The sequence below is a fragment of the Eschrichtius robustus genome, chromosome 5 (assembly GCF_028021215.1).
Source record: "Eschrichtius robustus isolate mEscRob2 chromosome 5, mEscRob2.pri, whole genome shotgun sequence".
NCBI lineage: Eukaryota > Metazoa > Chordata > Mammalia > Artiodactyla > Eschrichtiidae > Eschrichtius > Eschrichtius robustus.
Window position 1 is genome coordinate 130,597,433 of NC_090828.1, and position 18,413 is coordinate 130,615,845.

The window sequence follows — 18,413 nt, forward strand, 5'->3', positions numbered from 1 at the left end:
TTGAGAATTATGTACATTGATAAGTTTTCTATGTTTTGAACCAATCTTTCACTCTTGGTTAAAAGCCCTTTTTAGTCGTAATGTATTTTAGTTTCTGATTTTCACATCTGTGTTTACAAGTGAAAAAAGCCTATATGTAACTTTCTAATAAGGAAAATAAATACACGCCAAAACAAAGATTAGACATATGTACATATTTTTGCATTATTTGTTAAAAAGAAAACATACAGGTAAAGGTATGCTTAATTTTTCTTAAAAAAGAAACAAAGTGTGTGTAAATTGAATGTTTGCAAAATAATCAAACGGAGTATGTTTTAACCTGTTCTTCTACTTACTAAATTCCTTATTTGGGTTGATGCTGTCACCATCGATCCAGTCATTCACTCCAGGAAGAATCATTGAAGTCTCCACTCCTCCTCCTACACCTTCCACACCAGCCATTCACCTAGTCCCAAAGATTCTACTTCATACCTCTCCTGGGAGGCCACAGGATGAAATGGGCAAGGTCAGGAATTTAAGAAAGACCTGGCTCCACTCCCAGTGCAAATTACTGCACTGCCTTGGGAAAGTTACCTTACCTCTCTGGGCCGCAATTTCCTCAGCCATAGATAAATATGATACTATCAAGACTAAAGAGTTGTGGTAAAAATTAAATAACACATGTAGGTACCTAACACAATGCCTGCCATCTAATGCATGACCAAATGTTAGCACTATGTCAACAAGGTCTCCTCTTCTCCATTCCCCTCTGTCAAGTCCTAGGTGAGTCCTTCCAATCTTCCTCTGGTCTATGACAACTGTCCTCTAGTCTTTCTGCCATCTGGATACTGCTGCCAAAGCTTACGTTCTAAAATACAAATCTAATCATGTAATTTATCTGTTTAAATCTTTCCACTGGCTCCCAACTACCTACTAGATAAAGTTTCCAACTCCTCAGCATAACTCATAAGGCCTAGCTCAACAGACCTTCTGCCTTTATCTTCCTTTACTCCAAGTGCTTTGTCTTTAAACAAAGCAACGCATCTTCTGGTTATGTTAACCAGACTTTCAAGCTTGATTTTTTAAGCAGAATAGGTTTTCTTAAATTAGCCTATACCACAATGAAACCAATTTGCCCTCCTAGCAGTTTTAAGGCTTCATGGAGTAATTCTAGAGCCAACTAACCTCTCTCAGAGTTCCGATTAGATGCATGCTGGCTGAAAGGCCCCCTTGAATTCACTGCTCTTCGGGTGCTGGTAGTCCGTCATTAAAGTATTATGTTCTTTTGAAAGAATGTATCATCCATGACTTAGACTTGTTCTCAATGAACAATTTTCTTCCAGAAGTGCAATCATCCTGCTATCTTCTCTCTCCAAATAAATGAGTTTGATTCTATTACAGTTTGCCCCTGAAGTCAGGAAACACAGCTCAGAAAAACACATTTCAGCAATGTTATTTGTGCGGGCTTAATACAAAAAGAAAGAAAAGCCCTCTGACATCAGAAAACCTCCCTAAAATATACCCAATTCTATTTCATGTGTGGTGGTGTGTAACATGGTAAGTGAAAAGATGGCATTCATGGTCATAAGAGACTCTTACAATCCCTGCTAGCCAAAGATAGTAACAGGGGTCTAATTAGAAACTACGGAGAAAACACAAAATAAACAGAATGACCTTAAGTCTTATAATCTTTTTAAAGAATCCAACATGCAAGTCACCAAAATGACCTCTAATTTCAGAAAAACAAATTATAACTAAAGAACCAACACTCCATGGTGATTTTTGAATAACTATTTCTTTCACTTAAAAAAATCAAATGTTTTCCCCATAAATAAATACATTATTTTACAACAAGAAAGAAAAAAAATGAGACCTGCAGAAGAGAGAATACACCACAGATTTTACCTCAAGTGGCAGAGCTTGGGATTCATTTTTTTAAGTTTATTTGTCAATTTAAAAAACTCACTAGTGGAATAAAGAGCTTAATACAAGTATGCAAAAAGGAAGCCCTGTGAAGTTCTCACCAGGATGAAAGGGGATTAGCTTTGTAGCTCTTATAGTCCTCTTCACAGAAGAATGCAATTTCAGTTTCATTGGCTGAAAAAAAAGAAAAATAGAAAATGGAAAGAAAATCTAATGTAAAACTAGATTTTAAACAAGTATGGAAATCCATTTCTTTGATTCAGTGCTTTAGTTGCCTAAAGTTAGAAAGATGAGTTACTTGTTTGGTTTCACATTTCACAAAATCAACAAGAAGTATAAGTTGTAGTTTCAAGACTCTAGACTTCAACTGATTTAAAAGAAAAATAAGCAAAAACATTAAAAACAAGAATTAACACTTCAATCTGGTTTTCAGGAAATCATAAACTTGCTCATTTATAGTCCTCTTAACAGTCCTAGAAATAATAAGCCTTTATTTTTTTCAAATTTGCTACTCAGTTCCTGAAGAAGGAGGAAAACTCTTTTTTTTTTTTTCCCCTCTGAAATTAGCCTGTAGGTATAATAATTTAATACTTAGAGGATCAGTAGAATATTTTACAGATCACTTTACATTCTCCCTCATGACCCATCAAAATATGTCTGAAGAAGTTAATTTTTTGCCTGCTTATGATTAATTCATGAGGCTTCAACAATATGCAAAGTGAAAGACACAAATTGGCTTCTACCGCAATACCTTCAAATACCTCTAATTATTCACAGGGGATATGGCACAGCTCAAGGACCCACAAAGGTTCAGAGCAGTCACAATTCTTTCAACCTAACAGGTCAAGGACTCTGTCTTCTAAAACAATAAGTCAGCAACATTATTAATTCAGACTGGAGACAAATCTGATGGAAAGCCTTCCAATTATTAAACATGCGATTCTTTAAGGCGTCACGCCAACAAGTTCCACATTTGTTTTTTAAATTAAACCAGAAGTTAATACAGTCTGCTTAGCTTTTACAGAAAGAGCAAAAGGGCCTTCAGAATCTTGACAAGAAAACAGACAAGATTATTTGTAAGGAATACTGATCACACAATTAACATATCCTCCTAAAACTGACAAGTAAAATTCTTCAAGCCAAATAAATAGGATAATAAGGAAGGATGCCAAGGATTAGCACGGGTCTCCTAGTTTACAGTTCTCATCTCATCATTAGAATTTATCACAGAAGAACGAAATTAAAGAACTTAGCATGACATTTCATTAAAAATGTTTTTTGCTAGTTTTAAGAATAGCAAATTTAATGTTTCTCAAACCTAAATTACCGTGTTCTTTACAGAAAATACAGAAATACTGAAAGAGGAAAATAAGATCACCCATAGTCTCAGATCCTCATTCCAGTCCTACTGTATCTTCAAGATTAGATGAAGATTAATCTTGATAAAAATCAGATTACAAGCTCTTGTCACAATAAGCCTGGATGTGCGTGGAGGGTGTAGGGGATGGGGAGACACAGAAGAAAGAAGCTGGGAATCAATGAGAGGGGCTGTAAACAAATGCGCCCTGAGCAAACAGTAAGTTAATGTACAGTGAAATTTTACAAGAAAATAGCATTTAAAAGAACGGCTAAGAGCTCTACACTTGGAATCAAGGGGCTTCAAAAAATTCAACATTCAAAGAGAAGATATTTTGAGATCTATCCTTCATATAAAAAGCTCCTGGGGTTTCCTTTTTTGAAGAGAAGCAAGCCCAAAGGTAGACTACATAATTTGCAAGTGATTCTAATATCCTCCTCCTAATGGAGAATGAGAAAAGCCCCCTGTTCTTAATAATCACAATGCAAGGTTTCATCCATGATGTGCTATTTACATACAGAACTTTACATCATGCTTTGCCCACACAGCACTTTGCTCAATACACACTAACTGTAATTACAATTTTACTTACCGCAGTTGACATTTATCTCTGTACCCCTTCTGAGAAACTAATATATCGTATGGCTCTTCAGGACACCAATAAGAGGTTTAGAATTAAGCGGATAAAAAGAAAGAACTGACAGAGCATTTTTGTTTTGACACATAGGTTCTCTTCTTTCTAATTAACTTACAGAGCAATCCATTATCTACATAATACATATAATACAGACTCAAAATGAGATCACCTAGGTAAAGATTCTATTTTCAGATGAATGAATTTTTTCAGGAAAACTAGACTGACAAACGGGTTAAACTCAAATGGTCCAGGCTGAAAAAATTTCTCACCCTTAACAAATTGGAGAATAACACATAAATTAAGAGTTAGTTGCTCTGAACATTCAAAAGAAAGACATCAAATGGATTTTAAACTTTAGTAATGTGGTCCTCAAACAGAAATAGAATATAATGTTTTTTTTTAAATCTATAGAACTCTGTTGAAAATGTCTGAATGATTTCACGTATTTAGACTGCAAATTTACTTGCCAATTAAAATGAAAACAAATAACGATTTTCAAGACCTCTACATACCACCCTTTCCACCACTATCCCTTAAATTCCTGCTTCCCAAATTCTATTTAAAATGGCTCCAGAAGAACCCTCGGGAAGTCTACCACATGCCGGTCCCCTAGGGCACCTGATTTTAAATTAAATGTGCCGCAGGCGGCAGTGCACTCAGGTGCACAGTGCTTTGGCGTGTGAATCTGAAATGAATGTGCATTCTCAAATCCAATAAATACACTCCAGCTCATCCCTTTGTCTTACTATCAAATGAAATCAAGTAAGAACTCTCCAAATACATTTGTGGTTCATTTTAATACTGACTTTCAGGTTTAATAAAATGAACGCAAGCTAGGACATCACATGTTGGATACGAAATAAATAATTAAGAATTTTATAAAGTTTCCATTATAAAATACATATATATACACCTTGAACAGGAAAATAATGACTTCAAATTTTTTAAATATAAGAAAAACCCATTTTAAATGTAAAATCTCAAGAAAAATTAAGTGCAATGTACCTAAACTCCTCAACGAACTTATTTCAATAAACTCGCCTGCCAGCAAGGATTTAGTGTATAGTTTCTAAGTCCCTAGGCTTGTACTAGTCAGTACCAAAGTCGTGCGCAGCACAGCAACCGTCGTCTGAGGAAAGAGACTGAGACGTGCATCCTGACTGCAGTACAGATAATTAGTGATCAGGGCAGACTATCATGGGGCGGGCTGTAATGTGAAAATAACTGCACATTATTGGCAAAAACAAAAACAGAAACAAAAAAACCATGAAGGGCCAGGTGTGATTTCTGCAGCAATTTGAGACCAAAAGGACAAAGTTTCACCCTCTCCCCTGGTCCAGGACTATACCCCATTCTTCCAAGTTTCACAAAATCCTAATCTACAAATCATTGAAAACCATGCTCTCTGCTGAGTTATATTTTTAACTTTTCACCAAAGGAGGTCAACAATCCAACAGATAGTTCCAAACGACTGTGTCTTTTATTTCGTAGCTGCTTGAGCATCTGTTTTCAAGCTGGCAGAGAAGATTTCAAACTAGTTTGAAGAAAACAAATAGTAAAATGAATCTGACCTTTGATAGACTGGACACTGTGATTTCCACAACGGCGAGGGGAGGGCAATAAGGGAAGAAACATGTCTGGGAGGTTCCTTCTGACCCCCTTGCTCTGGGATCTCAAATTCCCTGGTTCCCACCACCTACTTAATCGAGTACCAGACCATCGCTGTTATGATGTTAATGTGAACAGCCAGTTTAACGCACTGTCAAAGGAGAAAAGCACGTATGCCCCAAGATATTACTACCCAAAAGAGAATGGGAAAGGGACCCAAACCTTCAGGAAACACAAATCAAATATGATCCTGATAAAGAAGTGGGAGCCAAGGAATCCTATCATATGAGCTGCTTATCCAAGATCACCCAGAGGTGCTAGGCACAAAGGCTGGGTTCTGGTTGCGGGCAGACAACAGGAGTGACACACAAGATGAAGACAAGCCACAAGGGAGTTCGGGAATTATTACAAGATCTGGCTTGATGCGAACTCTTCCCACAGATGAGCACTTATGGTTTGGCCGCCTGTATCTTGTTTTAAAATATTTCCAATAAAACGTAACTGACTTTAGAAGAGTTACCCTACCCCAGTTTCTTTCCTAAACCAGAGAAGATTCAAAAGATAGCAGCAGTAGAATGTAGCAAAATGAAAGAGATAAAATATAACCCCAAAAATATTTAACACGCAAATTTATTACTTAGGGGACATAGTCCATAAAACCACAATTGTTAACAACAAGATGAAAATCTTTAAATTATAAATAACAATTCTAGGTAAGGCCTTCTTCTTCCTTCCACAAAGCAAATCTTTTTATTTATGTATTTTAGAACTAAATCCACAACCAAAAACTTCCCCTGACATCAAGTGTAGGCAGAATATACAATTGGGATCTGCAACGTAGATAAAAGGCCAGAGAATTTCTCAGTGAGAAAAGAAATCTTCAAACCAGTTTGTTCCCCTAATTTCCCCCCTCACAGTCTTTCTTTTCCTTTCATGGTTTTTGCAGAAAAGTCCTAATGATACATTTGTTACATTGGCATTATTCCCATGGCAATTGGCTATGCTAGCAGAGTGACAGCTCTACAGCAAGATCAAGTGGTAAAAAGGGAGAGAGTGATGACTTAGAATTTTTCTCTTAAACCTCTTAAAACCCTAACCAGGCACGCCACCGAGGGAGGGAAAATTCCCTAGGAAAATCACACACTTCAAGTATCACTTTTACAGTCTACTTGCACTTAGAATTTTTTGCACTGCTCTAGGCAACAAAGGGGAACATGCAGGAGAGGGGATCACTCCCCACAGGGACCAAAGTCACCCTCAGGCAGGGCTGCAGGCTTGCCACGGCAGGAGAGCAGTTTGAAGTACCACCCTGAAACCAGTGGAGAACCCACAAAAAGGATCTGATGCTGATCTAAGATCTATGGCCTTAAAACAAGAATGACAAAAAGAGGGATTTGATTTACACCTTTATAGGTGGTTCGTTACTTAAGTCTGAAATTAATAACAATTAAACCAACAACTTGATGTTTTAACAAATTCAAAACATTTGCCAATTGCTTTCTCCAAAATGGCTTCCAAATAAACTAAGTATTTTTGAGGGCCTTTACATGCATTGCTCTGGATGCTTTCATATACATTCTTTTACGCAACCCATGACAACCATCTGAAATAGGTTTAATTGTTTCCGTTTTGTTTTACAGAAATCAAAGTAGAAGTTCAGAGAGGCTAAATGGCTTCCAGGTCACAAAGCAAGCAAAATGTGGAGCCTTCATTCAAACCAATTTTCTCCAAATTTAGGAGTTTATTCCTTAAAATTGGGTCCTTACTTTACAAGTAATACATGTAAATAGTAGAAAAAAGTTTAAATTATCAATACAAGAACAATTAGATAATGTGGAGAATAAAGGGAAAAAGATTAATTACTGGCAATGCCACCACCCAGAGAAACCATTTCTATAATTTTAGCATATGATCTTTTCTCCATATACATATACAGACATGTAAACACATACATTTTAAAATAATAATGGTATCACACAATATAGTCTATTTCCATTCAGTAAATAAAGCTCTACATCAATGAATCCCAAACAGAGAAGGTGAGAGATAACACCTCAGAAGGCATAAAACAACCTGGCGGGAGTCACAGAGTTGAGGAAGCACTTCTGTTGGCTTGGTAATAGATATGACAGAAAATTAAGTTTGAGAAAGTCTTATTGGTCAAACTGACCTACAGAAAGTTAGAGGTAATACAGCTTCCGAACAATAGTACGAGAGAACATTCATTTCCTAACACTCCCTCAGATACTACCACCGTTCTTCACGTCTGCTAGTCTTATAATCACTGCTTGCTGAAGGTCACCCAGACAGTAAGTGGCAGAGTCAAGCTGTGAACCCAAGCACTCTGACTCTAGCCTCTAATTCTTAACCACTAGAGTAGAAAACTACATAAAATAGTATCTATTTTCATGTGCATTTCTCTCATTTCTAATAAGGCTGAACTATTTTTTATGTTAGCTATTTCTTCTCTCAGTAGAATTTATTTCTCCTTTTTATATTAATTATAAGACCTCTTTATAAAGTCAGGCTAATAACTTTTTCTTTGTCATATATGCTGCAAATATTTTTTCACAGTTTTTGCTTCTCGTTTAACTCTACGTGGTCAAATCTATCATTTCTCCCGGCTTTATGGCTTCTGGCTTCAAAGGCATGCCCTTTATAAGGGCATGCCCTTCTCCCCAGCATTATGAAACTACTGACCTACATTTAAGAAAATTTTTTTACATTATCACATTTAACCTATAGAGAATTTATTTTGGAATGAAGACTAAGAATTTAAATTTGATTTTCCCAAATGTTTTCGCAATGGGCCCAACATTTTCTGGCTAATTCATTCTTTTCCCCACTTATCTGAGATGTCAGAATTTTGTTATATTGTGAAATTTCTTTTAGTTGGTTTTGGGATTTTCCAGTCTTTTCCATGGAGCTATCTGTCAATTCCTGTATCAATACCAGTCTATTATACTAATTATAGCTTTATGCTTAACAACAAGCAGTTGCTAAGTGCCACCTGCTATAATAATATAATAGCAATTGAAGAAATAAATGCCAAATTGAAAATTGTTTTTCCAAATGATAAGTTTTTCCAATCAACCTTATGTATTCACAATAAGGAAAGACACTGAATCTAGCCAACAGTGTAGACTTAAACACAGTAAACAAGTCTGAGGTTATACAACATGGTATTTAAAATCATATTTAAATTGGAAGATATGCCAGGAACCCACTTTAGCCACGTGTGTCATTTAAAAATGAATTCCTGACAGATGTGACTAAAATAACTCAATAAAACACCTGTCAAAAAAATTTAAGGCTTCCTAACATGGACTTCGTGACCCTTAGAGTGCTCCTTAACCAGTGCATATAAAAAAGTTAGAAAGTAAGTATGATTTGTGCTGTTTCACTAGAGTCACGGACCACAAAGGCATGTCCGAGGCATAATGCCTTCAACTGCTCACATCTCTCTCACAAACTTCGTCCGCCTGCCACATCATCTGTAAGTGTACACGTAAGTAGAATTATAGTGACCTCTAATGGTCATAAAACATGTCACACAGCACTTCTTTAAACTAAAACTACATGCATATTCCAAACGGAAAGGCTAAATCAGGCAATTTTTCAACTGTACACACTAGGCTCCTATTTGAAATTCCATGACTTGGTCGGCCCAGAGTGATCTGGGTGACTATCAGAAACTACGCTGCATGTTATACAAACAACATCTCACTTCATTATTCCACATGAGTTCTACCAGGCCCTATTCTCTTAAACTGTCTGTTCAAATGATGCTGATATGAGTAAGTAGGTTATTAAGTGAGTAATAACCTGTCAATCACTTAAAGTCGCCCTCCGCAGAATTCTGAGCATACCTTCTGGAAAGAACTATTTGCATTCTGAATGTTTGGAGAGCAGATATCTACTTCCCTGAGTCAAATGATCTGAATGTACATCATTCTCGTCCTCCTCCTCTGAATAATTATAAGGTAGTGTAAAGAGCACCAAGGGTACCATTTACATTGCATTAAGTTATCCGAATACAATCAGCCAGGTATCACCATACAGGCCAGGAAAGCCAGCGCCCCCTCCCACTCTACATGGCACACACACTCTTTCTCACCGATTCCAGCTGCTTTCAGGGTGCTGTCTTCTTTTAACAGGAGTCTGTCATCATCTTCCAAACTCAACACAAGTTCATTTGTCTAGAAGGAAAGAAAATCTGCATTTTACCAGTACTTATATGTGTTTCATACTTGGTAAGATTCCTCAAAGACAACTGAATTGTTACTCTGGGTCACAGCAATAATTTACATTCTGCTCCCATCACTGTAGGGAGAGAAGTGAACAGATACACAGTGAGTACCTACTACATGCACACACTACATAAAGCACTGAGCTTTGGAGCTGGAGCTGGGTTCAAGTTCAGGTTCCACCAACATCCAGCTGCGTGGTCTCAACAACCACCTCTTAGAGGTCTCAACAAACAAACCTCTCTTAGAGGTGCTCTTATGTGCTCATCTGTTAAAAAACAAAAAAAGTAGGGGGAGGGATGCACCTTCTCACTACCCTGTGGAGAGGATGAAAAGAGATGAAGCACATAAAACCCTCAGGACAGTGTCAGCCACACAGGGAGTACTGTTGGCTGTCACTGTTCTGTTATCATCGTCATCATCACATCCTCACAATAATCCAGGAGGAATCAGAGAGGTTAAGGTATAGGCCGAGTATGTGGCTAGTCAGCCAGGGGGCTGAGGTTCCAGCTTTGGCCAGTCTTTTATTTTTTTTTTTTTTGAATTTTATTTATTTTTTTATACAGCAGGCTCTTATTAGTCATCCATTTTATACACATCAGTGTATACATGTCAATCCCAATCTCCCAATTCATCACACCACCACTGCCCCCCGCGGCTTTCCCTGCTTGATGTCCATACGTTTGTTCTCTACATCTGTGCCTCAATTTCTGCCCTGCAAACCGGTTCACCTGTACCATTTTTCTAGGTTCCACATATATGCGTTAATATGCGATATTTGTTTTTCTCTTACTTCACTCTGTATGACAGTCTCTAGATCCATCCACGTCTCTACAAATGACTCAATTTCATTCCTTTTTATGGCTGAGTAATATTCCATTGTATATATGTACCACATCTTCTTTATCCATTCGTCTGTTGATGGGCATTTAGGTTGTTTCCATGACCTGGCTATTGTAAATAGTGCTGCAATGAATATTGGGGTACACGTGTCTTTTTGAATTATGGTTTTCTCAGGGTATATGCCCAGTAGTGGGATTGCTGGGTCATATGGTAGCTCTATTTTTCATTTTTTAAGGAACCTCCATACTGTTCTCCATAGTGGCTGTATCAATTTACATTCCTACCAACAGTGCAAGAGGATTCCCTTTTCTCCACATCCTCTCCAGCATTTGTTGTTTGTAGATGCCATTCTGACTGGTGTGTGAGGTGATACCTCATTGTAGTTTCGATTTGCATTTCTCTAATAATTAGTGATGTTGAGCAGCTTTTCAGGTACCTCTTGGCCATCTGTATGTCCTCTTTGGAGAAATGTCTACTTAGGTCTTCTGCCCATTATTTGATTGGGTTGTTTGCTTTTTTAATATTGAGCTGCATGAGCTGTTTATATATTTTGGAGATTAATCCTTTGTCCGTTGATTCGTTTGCAAATATTTTCTCCCATTCTGAGGGTTGTCTTTTCGTCTTGTTTGTAGTTTGCTTTGCAAAAGCTTTGAAGTTTCATTAGGTCCCATTTGTTTATTTTTGTTTTTATTTCCATTACTCTAGGAGGTGGATCAAAAAAGATCTTGCTGTGATTTATGTCAAAGAGTGTTCTTCCTATGTTTTCCTCTAAGAGTTTTATAGTGTCCGGTCTTACATTTAGGTCCTTAATCCATTCTGAGTTTATTTTTGTGTATGGTGTTAGGGAGTGTTCTAATTTCATTCTTTTACGTGTAATTGTCCAGTTTTCCCAGCACCACTTATTGAAGAGGCTGTCTTTTCTCCATTGTATATCCTTGCCTCCTTTGTCATAGATTAGTTGACCATAGGTGCATGGGTTTATCTCTGGGCTTTCTATCCTGTTCCATTGATCTATATTTCTGTTTTTGCAAAAACAAAAACAGTCTGACTTCTGAGAGAAGCAAATTTGCCTCTGCTGAAAGTCCACATATCTAAACACCTTGCTAACAAACACTTGGTCCCATGTCATATTAACTAACATTTCTCTGTGTGATTTGGGGTGGGAGTAGATGAGATTGCTCTCCAATGCTATTCACAAATTCAGTTAAACATCATAAATACAGGAGGATTGATATCTGCCCCTAAACGGCACCTAGTAGTGAGCACTAGTTGGGCACACAGTACCACCTGTCAACCAGAACGCAGCCGTTTAGTGACGGATTCTCTTTCTAGAATATGGCTGAGAGGGAGGCTCAACAATAAGGCCTCTCAGCAGCCAAAAGAGCTGACCCAGAAGCCATGCTCCAAAGCTTCACTCACTAGAGAGCACAGGGGCTTAAACTCCAAAGCACACAGATTAAAAGGGGGGAAAGAAAAACTTCACTAAAGAAATCATTAATTGGGCTTCCCTGGTGGCGCAGTGGTTGAGAATCTGCCTGCCGATGCAGGGGACACGGGTTCGAGCCCTGGTCTGGGAGGATCCCACATGCCGCCGAGCGGCTGGGCCCGTGAGCCACAACTACTGAGCCTGTGTGTCTGGAGCCTGTGCTCCGCAATGAGAGAGGCCACGATAGTGAGAGGCCCGCGCACCGCGATGAAGAGTGGCCCCCGCTTGCCGCAACTGGAGAGATCCCTCGCACAGAGACGAAGACCCAACGCAGCCAAAAATAAATAAATAAATAAATAATAATTTTTAAAAAAAGAAATCATTAATTAATTAACTAATTAATTAATTTAATATTTATTTATTTGGCTGCACCAGGTCTTAGTTGCAGCACACAGGACACTCCATGCTGCATGCGGGATCTTCGTTGCAGGCTGTGGGGTCTTTAGTTGCAGCATGCGGGATCCAGTTCCCTGACCAGGGATCAAACCCGGGCCCCCTGCATTGGGAGCGCAGAGTCTTAGCCACTGGACCACCAGGGAAGGCCTAAAAAAATCATTTTAGAATAGGTAATACATACTCACAATACAAAATTCTCCACGTACATATGGAGAGAGTGAGAAGTAGTCTCCTCCCAACCCCATCCGACTAGTTCTTCTCCAGAGAATTTGTACTAATTCTTATGTATCCTTCCAGAGACTGTCCCTGTACGTGTACATGCAGGTGGAGATGTGCATGTAAACCTTTTCACACAAATAATGGCATATTATACGCTGTGTTCTAACACCTTACTTTTTTCTCTTAAAATATCTTAAAAGTCATTCAAAATCAGTGTAAGAGCTGCCTCATAATTTATCAAGGTTGCAGCATATTCCAATGAAAGTATTAACTCTCCCTCTCTGTCCCTACTGATGGACATTCAGGTTGTTTCCTATCTCTTCCTACCATACACAATCCTGCAACAAATATCCTTGTACATATATTATTTTGCATAAGTTTTATCTGTAAGATAAATTCCTAGAACTATTGAGTCAGAAAGTAAGGGCAATTTTTATTTTGACAGATATCGCCAAATTACTCTCCAAAGAAGCAGTACCCATTTATACCAATGCTACCCATCACTGAGAGTCCCTGTTTCCCACACCCTCACCAACACAGTGTATTACCAAAATCTTTTGATCTCTGCCAATCCAGCAGATATAAATTAAGTATAGTCTTAATTTCTATTTATTTTAAGTAAAGATTTGAATATTTTCTATTTTTTAATAAACTTGTAGGATAATTTTTTCAATGGAATTGTAAAATTAGGCCTTTTCTGTAATATAAGTTAGAAAATTTTCTCTCAGTTTTTCAGTTGTTCATTTTTCTTATAGAGTTTTTTTTTAAAAGAAGGTGCTGAATGTCTGTTGAATAAATTAACGAATAAAGTAAAATGTATCAATCTTTTATTTTCCTATCATATTTGGACCTTCAGTCTAAGATTACTTTTAAGATTCCATGTTTGCTTCAAATATTTTAATTAATTTCATCTTTTAAACTTTTAATCATAGAGAATTTCAAACATACAATGTATACAGAATAGTACAATGAACCCTCCTGTACCCATCACACGGCCTGAACAAATTATCCACTCGTGTTAATCTATTTCATTTCTACCCTCACCTATGGGTTTCATCTTAGATTTATGTCATTAACCCAATGAGTATTTATTTTGGCATAAGAAAAGGATATGGATTCAATTTAACTGTTTTCTAGATGTCTACCTAGCTGTTCCAATAACATTTACTGAATCCTCCATATTTTCTCCATAAATTTGAAATGCAATATTTAATATATATTAAATTCCTATATATAATTAGGTCTATTTTGGGGCTTCTAATTCTGTGCCATTGAACTAACAGTTCATGTGACAGTACCACACCGTTTTAACTAGTATAGTTTTATAATATGTCTTAACATGTGCCAGGGTTAGTCACTTTCATTTCTCTTCTTTTTTCTGACTATTCTTCATTATTTATTTTTTGCATGTTAGTTTTATAATCAGTTTCTTTAGCTCATATATATATACACACACACACACATATACACACACACATATACACACACATATATACACACACATATATATACAAATACATATATACACACAACTGTAGAATTTTATTTGGGTGGCATTAAATTTGTAAATTAACTATGAGAGAACTGACATCTTCATGCTGTTGCATCTTCCCATCCAAATATCCTAATACTTGCACTTAAGTCTCATCTTGTATCCCTCTTTACATGCTTTACTTTTTTGTTAAATTGAGGTAGAATTTCACATAAAGAAAACGCATAGATCTTAAGAGGAGCTCAGCTCAATGAGTTTGGACAACTGAATACCCTCACTGGCATTTTAAAGTCTTCTTCTTAAAGATCTTGTATATTTCTTACAAAGTTTATTCAAGAGTGTGACTTCTTCCTTTCATAAACTTTGAACAAGGATAGCTATCTGGTTTCCAAACTCACAAAATAAAAGATAGAAATTATGGTTTTTCTTTCAAATCTTTTTGATAGGAATTATGACTTTATAAGTAGCCTACTGATTATAATCAAAATACACACACAGACACACAAATACATTTTCTTGATAAAAAATAAATCATATTATGGTAATTATTTGTAACTATTGATTCATTCAATAAACACTGAGCTCAACATCCAAACAGGAGGCTCTGGTGGGAAGGTATCCAGTCACCTTTTTATTGTGATGGCAAGAAATTTCTGTGTATACCTGGTAATTGTAATTAAGAAAGTCTTTGGACCTAGAAAATTCGGGAAATGGGGAAAATGCCTTTCGTGAACAAGTTCATTAAGATACAGGAGTTATTTGGAAGTCTCTCCCTTTGGCTAAGGAAGGAGATTAAAATTACAGATGGGTTGGAAAACTGACAGTCTGGGCCAGTGATGCTTATAGGCCCTGCAAATGAGGAGTAGAATGCACATGAAAAATGACAAAAATGTCTGGTAGTTGGAAAAGGCACAAATGAGGACATGTGGGTAAAATTTTTAAGTCTTAAAACCATATCTGTGAAAATATATTGGCTCCTTCCTTACAAAAGTTAAAGAGGAAATTTGAAGAACCATCTCTGGGGTATATAGGCTGTACTTAACTAGAATCATTATGGTTTAGATGAAAGTTTATCAAGCCAGATTCCTGAAACATTCTAAGTGACTTAATTTGTTCTGGGACTCTTTCTTTAAGTAAATACATTGTTCAACTAAAAAATAGGCCCTAATTTTTCAACTCTAACATGCCAAGATGGAACATATGTTTTAAATATAAGGAACAATTCTAAGATATTTCCAACTATAGAAGGAAAACTTCCTGATTTTTTAAAAATGTAATAATACTGATTATTTGCATATCATGAACTAGGTCTTCATTAAGGATAAGGGAATAATTTAGTTATTATCCCTTTTAGGAAACATGAGCTCAATGATGTAAAAATGCAACACTGAATGGAGAATGACAACCTTTTCAAAGAGCATACTGTTTCATTGTGACTTCATTTTATATATTCCCCTTCTACAATCAGACCAAGCTTCCTACTCTCCACGTTTTAGGGACAAGGTTGTAAAGGGTCCCGCCTTGGAGAAGAGAAAGTGGATGGAGAATGTGGACAGATACAATTCTAGCATCGATACAAAGTACAGATTCTACACCACAGTCCCAGACACACACAAGCACTAAATTTTAAAGTGTTTGACAATGGATACTGTCAAATTTGTATATATAATCCTTGGTATAAAAAAATAAAGTTACCGGAAAGACCCAGCTTGATTTTACCCAGGGAAACTGATTTCAGATTTCTGACCTCCAGAACTATAAGAGAATAAATGTGTGTTGTTTTAAGCCATCAGAAAAAAAATGTTTTTGAGTTACTAATTCACAGTCAACAGACATACCCTCAGGCCATCTTCTTTATGATCTTTTGTTATATGTTTATTTAAAAGCTGACTGAGTTTATGGAGGGCATCTATGACTAGAGAAGAGAATGAAATTAAATGAATTCATAAAATATTTCCTTCAAAAATTGTTATGGAAACACTCCTACGAATGAGGCATTGTGCTAGGTACTGGAGATATGAAGAAGAAGATACAGTCCCTTGTCCTTGAGTAGTCTGTATAATAGAGAAGGTTACTTTAATGAGAAGTCTACACAAGATCACTGAGATTCAAGAAAAAAGACCACTCTGGTCTATCTGTATGAGAAGCAAACATAAAAACATCGCTCTAAAAAAGTAAGAAAACAGAAATGGAAATATACTATAAACAAATAACTAATCAGTCCTCTTTGGGGAAGGCTATGTCCTCTGTGGAACTAATAGGTCTGTTCCCAAGAGCCACAGTCCGGAGCCTACTCTTACACACCGAAACAGTCAAATCAGAAAAAAAACACAGTATTTTCATCTGCTTTTGGCTCTCTTCTTCTGGTACAGAATTAAGAAAATCAAAGAAATTGGACTGACAGATAATACTTGACTTCCTTTATATGTAACCTGAATTTATTTTACCAAGTTTTATGCTTATTTTATGTTACACATTTGCTTGATATATAACGTTGTTTTTTTTTAATTAACACCTTTTTTTTAAAGGATCTACTAACAGGAATATGACTTAGAGGTTTTTTTTTTTTTTTCCTTTAATGGAAAAGTAAGGCTATAGAAAGGGTAGCTACAAAATTAAAAATTCTATTATAATGGAAAATATCTGAGAAATATATGTGTTCATTCATTTATTCACTAAGTCAACAAAAATTGATTACTTGCTATGTGTGTGCCAGATACTGTACATATGAAACATACCTTTGATTTATGTGCTTGATGAACAATCTTTAGTTTATCTGAAAGAAAAAAAAAAACAAGTTGTCTTTTTACTAAAACTATTCTAAAACTTCATTTCAAACTATTAAAGTGAGATGGGGAGAAGGTGGCAGCTATGAAACTGAGAAATCTGAGTCTTTGCCTTATGATCAGGTTCACTTAAACCTCTAGTACATAGTAAACTGAAAATTACATTTGCATATCATTAAAATTAAAGCTCACTGTATAAAGATATTTAAAGCCCTGGCCTTTGACACACACAACTGTGTTAGTACAATAACCTGAAGTCAACTCAGCACAGTTTCCCTTAAGAAGACAGGTGAATGACATTATTCTACCCCGTTTGTTAGAGTCATTAAATGCTAAGATTAACAAATAAGGTTTAAAAAAAACAGTCTGTCTTAAATTAAGACAGACTTTGTTAATGTCTACTACTACTACTATTACTAATCTATTAATCTCTCAGAATAGATTCAGTGACAGGAGGTCAAATCATACCAACAAGTTGTTACCACTCTCAGAATTCAAACACCATCAAGGATCACTGGTAATCTGACCAAGGCAGCTAATACCCAAAGACTACTACTGTCTTCTGGTTTTGAAATAATACACAGGCTCACACCATCTAATCTGCTTTACTCAATTCAGAAAGTTTCCAATTCTTCACTCATTTTTATCTAACCATTTAATTAATGTATTACGATTACATGTGTTATTATGTCTGAATAAACTCTTAACCTTAAACTAAAATTCATTTCTATCAATCATGCTGTTTGATTCAACAAGGAATTCCAGTGAAATGAAATGAAACAAGATAAAAAAGGAACAAGATAAAACCCCAGAAAAACAACTAAATGGAGATAGGCAACCTTCCAGAAAAAGAATTCAGAATAATGATAGTGAAGATGATCCAGGACCTCAGAAAAAGAATGAAGGCAAAGATCGAGAAGATGCAAGAAATGTTTAACAAAGACCTAGAAGAATTAAAGAACAAACAAACAGAGATGAACAATACAATAACTGAAATGAAAACTACACTAGAAGGAATCAATAGAATAACTGAGGCAGAAGAACGGATAAGTGACCTGGAAGACAGAATGGTGGAATTCACTGCTGCGGAACAGAATAAAGAAAAAAGAATGAAAAGAAATGAAGACAGCCTAAGAGACCTCTGGGACAACATTAAACGCAACAACATTCGCATTATAGGGGTCCCAGAAGGAGAAGAGAGAGAGAAAGGACTAGAGAAAACATTTCAAGAAATTATAGTCGAAAACTTCCCTAACATGGGAAAGGAAATAGCCACCCAAGTCCAGGAAGCGCAGAGAGTCCCATACAGGATAAACCCAAGGAGAAACACGCCGAGACACATAGTAATCAAATTGGCAAAAATTAAAGACAAAGAAAATTTATTGAAAGCAGCAAGGGAAAAACGACAAATAACATACAAGGGAACTCCCATAAGGTTAA

General features: G+C 36.4%; 1 protein-coding gene across 2 annotated transcripts in view; it reads right to left on the reverse strand.

Moving 5' to 3' along the window:
- Positions 1 to 1,905: 1,905 nt before the first annotated feature.
- Positions 1,906 to 18,413, reverse strand: part of C5H2orf76 (chromosome 5 C2orf76 homolog) — an 84,341-nt gene continuing 67,833 nt past the window's right edge. For both annotated transcript variants that reach the window (XM_068545270.1, XM_068545271.1), the window contains 3 exons: positions 16,926 to 16,963; positions 9,622 to 9,703; positions 1,906 to 2,076 (listed from right to left, as the gene is read on the reverse strand). In XM_068545270.1, the coding sequence (XP_068401371.1) occupies positions 2,000 to 2,076; positions 9,622 to 9,703; positions 16,926 to 16,963 (197 nt within the window). In that variant the 3' untranslated portion in view covers positions 1,906 to 1,999. The remainder of the gene's footprint in view (positions 2,077 to 9,621; positions 9,704 to 16,925; positions 16,964 to 18,413) is intronic.